At 48.1% G+C, this 5,180-nt stretch overlaps 1 protein-coding gene across 1 annotated transcript; it reads right to left on the reverse strand.

Moving 5' to 3' along the window:
* Positions 1-250: 250 nt before the first annotated feature.
* On the reverse strand, positions 251-5,172 carry LOC103777315 (histone deacetylase complex subunit SAP130-like). Its single transcript, XM_008944867.1, has 6 exons — positions 5,071-5,172; positions 3,495-3,740; positions 3,078-3,203; positions 2,065-2,168; positions 1,274-1,387; positions 251-443 (listed from the first exon to the last, which is right to left on the reverse strand). The coding sequence occupies exons 1-6, from the start codon at positions 5,165-5,167 to the stop codon at positions 285-287; spliced, it is 846 nt and encodes a 281-aa protein (XP_008943115.1). The 5' UTR covers positions 5,168-5,172; the 3' UTR covers positions 251-284.
* Positions 5,173-5,180: the final 8 nt, after the last annotated feature.

A 5,180-nucleotide genomic window follows, 5' to 3' on the forward strand; every position in this document is an offset into this window, starting at 1 on the left:
GCCCAGCTCAGGCTGCGGCGCCCGTCCGACACAGCAGAAGGGTTAAACAAACTGGACTGGAAAGACTTTAAAAAGGGATGAGCCTGAGAGAAATCTTTGTTCATTATGACAGATCAGTGACAATCCCTTCAGGTCACCAGGCTTCACACGTCCATCTGTTGCCATCTGTTCCCTAAACTCATCCTTTTTATTCAGATGCTCTGCTTAAAAATAAACCCAAACTACAAAAAAGGTTCAACTCCATTCTGTACATGTGCTCCATTTCCAGAGTCATTATTCCAGCTTTAGACCTTCTCCTTCCGCTTTAGTTTGGACACTTTCTTGACAGTTCCATTCTTGTTTAGAAGCTTCAAAACACGATCCTTGTGATCCAAGACCTTCAGCATGGAGTCTCGAGCCTCGTTGATTTGATCCATCACAAGCTTACACCTCTGCATGTTCCCCTGAAACAAACACCATTGTCATTAACAAACCCTCCACTCTGAGCAACCCCTTGTGCCTTTTCCTAATACCTCTGTTTTGCCAATCACTGGGCCTAACAGGAATGACACAGCCAGCAGAAAGACAAATAAGTAAGTGAATATAGAAAAGGCAATCTGTGGACAATCGCTGGGGGTACAAGCGAGTCAATTAGTTCACAAACCATTGACATTACCCCCAAAGATCTCAACAACGACACTGCCCGACCCACAATGGGTGGAATAAACATAGAACCAAGGCTTCCCATAGATGGGATGGGAAACAGCCAGGTCAGGAGGTTAAACACACAAGACAAAGGTGCCCACATGGCAGCTCTCACCCTCCTAGCCCACGTTTGCAAAGGTCCAAGCTGACTGGGGCCCAGTTCCAGAAGAATCAGGAGGTCCTTCCTCAACCAGGAAACTCTGTGAAGTGTGCCCACTCCACAGACACTTTTCCCCTCCTGCAGGTGGTCCCAGCTTTTATCCCCGAGCAGACCCCTGACCTTTGTCAGCTCAATGTGGGACCCCTGGGGCTCATTTCCCTTCTGGCTCTCCCTGCAGGGGTGGCTGCACCCTGGGGGGAAGCTATGAGGTAAACTCACCACCTCTTTATGAAGGGCTGTGGGAATCACCCACATGTCAACCTTAATTCAGGGCTTGGGGTTCAGACCCCAGCATTTCATACCTCTTGTAACTACTGACACAGGCAGTGTACCTATGAGTTTTTTAAAGCCAGCTTTAGGTCTTTGTAACTGCAGTAGTGTATCTTCTAATTAAGGGTGAAACAGTTCTGGGAGGCCACAGGAACCCACCTGTATCAGTTCATTGATCTGATGCAAGTCGTCGTCGGTTGCCGCCTTCTTCTTTGGAATGAGTCCCTCCTGCAGGGCAGTCAGGCGCTCGTACACGTCGTGCTCCAGGTTTGTCTACAAGACAGGAGCACTTCCTGAGCAGGTTCACTGCCAGGCCAGGCAACGTTCGCCCGCACGAAGGAAGCTACACAGAGAAGATGACATCTGTTCCCCTTGGAGCTGCTCATGTTAGTAATTCAGAAGATGGAGCCTCTGACGTAGTGTGGCGCTACCGTTCTCACTAACAGCCTACTCACAGGGTCACTCCACTTCTGAACAAACATGGATCCTAACCAGAACTGTTTCCCCTGTTTCTCACAATACTATTCCAGGAATGCAGAGGTTTTGGGGAGTTTGGTGCTAGAATGCAGAGCACCTACCTCACCCCCAACCTGAAACAGAAGCATCCAGGAATGTGGATCAGTGCTGCCTCCTCAGATCAGCCGCACCATCCCAAACAGACGCTTCTTCCGACCTGTGCATCAGCAGGAGGGAGTTGCCAATTTTGATCATCTGTACAAAATACATCAGCTCTTATGTCTGGATCAAAATCAACACTCTAAGTTTCCAAGCCACTTAACGCCACATTCCTGAGAAAGGGGAAAGCACGTCCCGCTCCCTTTGGGCGCTACACACCAGCTCCTTTATGCTTCCCCGTGCCAGATGAGCATGGACTGAGTTTGTAAGAACATCCTCCTGCCTCACGCCGCGCTGCCCCGCGCCGCGGGAAGCCAGCAGGTCCCTCCACCTACCAGCTGCAGCAGCTGTGCCGCACAGAGATGGACCTTCCACCCTTGTGCACGACAGGACACCCCCTTCTGACTGGCGATCTCCTGCAGCATGGCCTTCTTCTCCTCTGTCACCAGGAAAGGCAAAGACGTGTTATTCAGGAGTCCACCAGACCTCTTCTCACACACCGACCCAAAGCCTGCTCTCCAGACATCCCAATGAATGGGAATCAGCATCCTTGTGATGCAGGTGGGAGATCAGCCACCCAGCCACAGTGTATCTGACCACTGCTCTTGCTCATTAACAGGTGATGTCTATTTCCAGAAAAGTTGTATCTCCTTTTTTTCCCCTTTTAAAGAATGTAGCCCTCAGCATTTCAAACACCCTGTATGAAAAAGGAAAAGGTCCATCCTTTATCCCTGAACTACCTATCTACTACCTCCCTGATGTATTTACAGAATTGTGAAAACCCTGCTTAAAAAACCCAAACTTTAAAAAAAACCCTGCTTTAAGATTCTAAGATATTGGCTAAAAAGCCTAAAAATCAGTATTCAATCTCTATTTTCCTTGTATTAAAAAAAAATATCTTTAAAAACTCATTTGTTAGCTGACAAGATTAGTTACACTGGACCTAGAAATTATTTTGATTAAACTAGTAAGTTTGTTAGGCATTAAGAAGATCAGAAAACTGAACTGTAGCATTTCATGACAGCATGTGATTGCTTTAAGGATTACTTTCTTTAATGTCTCTGTCATGGTACATTAGTAGATTTCTCAATAGCCATATGATCTCTTTTGCAAAATTACAGCTAATTCTATTTAGCGTCCTTTCCCTCCTTCCTCCTGTGCCTTAAGCACAAGGGATTTAGCCAACCTCTAGCTAATGGAAGTCATTACAAAGCTCACTTGATCAACCCTTGTTTTCCACGTGGCAATCAGAAGCCTTTTGTGGGCCTGCTCGCCAGCAGCAGGCAGCTGACGTGCCCCACAGGCAGGAGGGGGTGCCCGGGGGCAGCCCGGGAGGCAGCAGACTGACCTTTGACGCGCACGTCGCTGTATCTCTGGAAGTGGTGGTAGGCAGCCTTCCAGGGGTTGCGGTAGTGCCGCAGCAGCGTGATGGGCGGCCTGGGGCGCACGGGCACGTACCTGACGCCCTCCTCATCTGGAAGAGGACCCAGGGAGAACTATCAGCATCATGGAGCGAGTGAAAGCAGGAGATGGGTGTGGCACGGGAGCTCCGGCACACCACCAGGAGGCACCACCTCGTACAATGTGGTGCTGTGTGTTGAGAAAGGTCACCTCCCCCAAATATGACTACACAGGAAGTGCTGAGGAACAGGTACTTGGATTCTGTGTTATTTGTCTTTGGGAAGCAGGAGAACGACACAGAAACAAATGGAAAAGAAAATATAGATGCCTGATTAGGGAACAACGTCACTAGAGCTGACATTACCTATATACTCCTTCGGAGGAGACTTCCGCTTCTCTGCCTTCACCAGCAAGCTTTTGGCAGTGGATTTCTCATCGTCGGTGCTGTTTGTTTCCATCATGTCCCCCTCCTCTGTGGAGATGACGTGCTGCTGCTTACGGGGCTTCTTCCTCGGGGAGGCACCAGGGGGCAAATCACTCGGAGGCATTGAGAGGTTGTTGGCCAGCAATGCCAAAGAGGGTGACACAGTGCTTGTAGTCAAAGGAGGGACTGCTGAGGGGAAGGGAAAAGGAAAAAATAGCTCAAACCATCAGCAGTGTAAAGGTAACACGCTCACATCATTGGAACACCACTTCCAACAGCAGTTCCTGTTTCAGCACATTGTGAGGAGCATGAAGTGCATCAGCACTTCTCTGTCTGTGTAGGAGGCCAGGTATTAAGCCAGCACCAATTGCAAGGACAAGCCTGTATGCCAAGGTCTTCAGTGTCTCATGTACAAAAGCATAAAGAACGAGGGCAGAGACAAATGTCCCTCAGCTCCTTTATATTTTAAGCTTATATTAGTTTAATGCCACAAAAAGGAATCTGTGCTAACATCTGTCTTCTGTTAGTGTAAAAAAAATCTGTATGTATGTCAGCTGAGACCACATGGATAGCAAGCCTCTTTCCTCTTCTAAGTAGGGAATCCTGTGCAATCAAATCAGGACTGCAGTGCTCTCCTTGCAAGAGTCTACTTGTACTGCCAAGTCAACTGCACCATCTCAGTAGGTTACTACAGCTCTGAAGTTGGGCAGCAGTGCAGCAGATAGCTTGAGGGAACACTCCTTGACCTTGAGGGAGAAGCTCCATCAGCCATGACTAGAGCCACAGCAAAAAAATTTTCTGGGATGGGATCTCTTGACAATTTGGCATAGCCACAATTGCTAGTGAGAGAAAAAAAAGAACCCTGAAGAGCTTAATGCTACCTGTCTGTGCTGCAGAGACATCTGTGGCAAGTAGCTACAGATCCCAGGATAACGTACAGCTTTAAGGAGAGTGATAAAACCAACTAAACCAGAACTCTGATACTTGTGAATGTGGGATACATTCACATCATTTTGTCACTGTATAGTGCTGGCCCGTAAGGATCTGAATTTTAGTGAACATGCCATCTGATAGCAACTATAACCAAGCTGGATAAGTAAGGCAATATAATGAATATGTGTTGAAGTTCTAGAGAAAAATACCCATGAATTGCAGGAGAGCCCTATGAACTCCTTATCTGGTCACTAACTCTTCACATACAAGAAGACCTGAACAGTAGGATTTGTGAGACAACTGATGTCAACCAAACTGACCCATAACAGACTGGTACTGCTGCTGAGCGTGTGTTTTAAGCAAGGAATTCACACGGACTGTTTACAGTTGGATCATCTGAACGAAGCAGTCACAAGTGATTTCAGGGGAGATGGGCAGAAGGCACAGGAGAACTTTATGACTAACAAGGCACATGGAACTCCTGGACTGGTGTTCTGTGCTAAGATGAAAGAGATGCAATCCCATTTTCAGGGTGGGTGTGTGAATCCCTCCTCATTTCTCCACCACCTCAACGACCACCTACCAGATACGGGTCGCATGATGTCCATCGGCTCCACCTCCTCTTTGATCTTGATCTCGGGCACCGCAGGACCCAGCACTGCGGAGAGGGCCCCGCTCATGGTGGAGGGAGGG

This window comes from Merops nubicus, unplaced genomic scaffold (genome assembly GCF_000691845.1).
Source record: "Merops nubicus isolate BGI_N331 unplaced genomic scaffold, ASM69184v1 scaffold23277, whole genome shotgun sequence".
Taxonomy (NCBI): Eukaryota; Metazoa; Chordata; class Aves; order Coraciiformes; family Meropidae; genus Merops; species Merops nubicus.

Coding starts and splice junctions, on each gene's coding strand:
- LOC103777315 (XM_008944867.1), bottom strand. CDS start 5,167: ATGAGCGGGGCCCTCTCCGCAGTGCTGGGTCCTGCGGTGCCCGAGATC. Junction 2,169..3,077: donor CAGCGACGTGCGCGTCAAAG/GTCAGTCTGCTG, acceptor TCCTGGTGACAG/AGGAGAAGAAGGCCATGCTG. Junction 444..1,273: donor AGATCAATGAACTGATACAG/GTGGGTTCCTGT, acceptor TGTTTGTTTCAG/GGGAACATGCAGAGGTGTAA.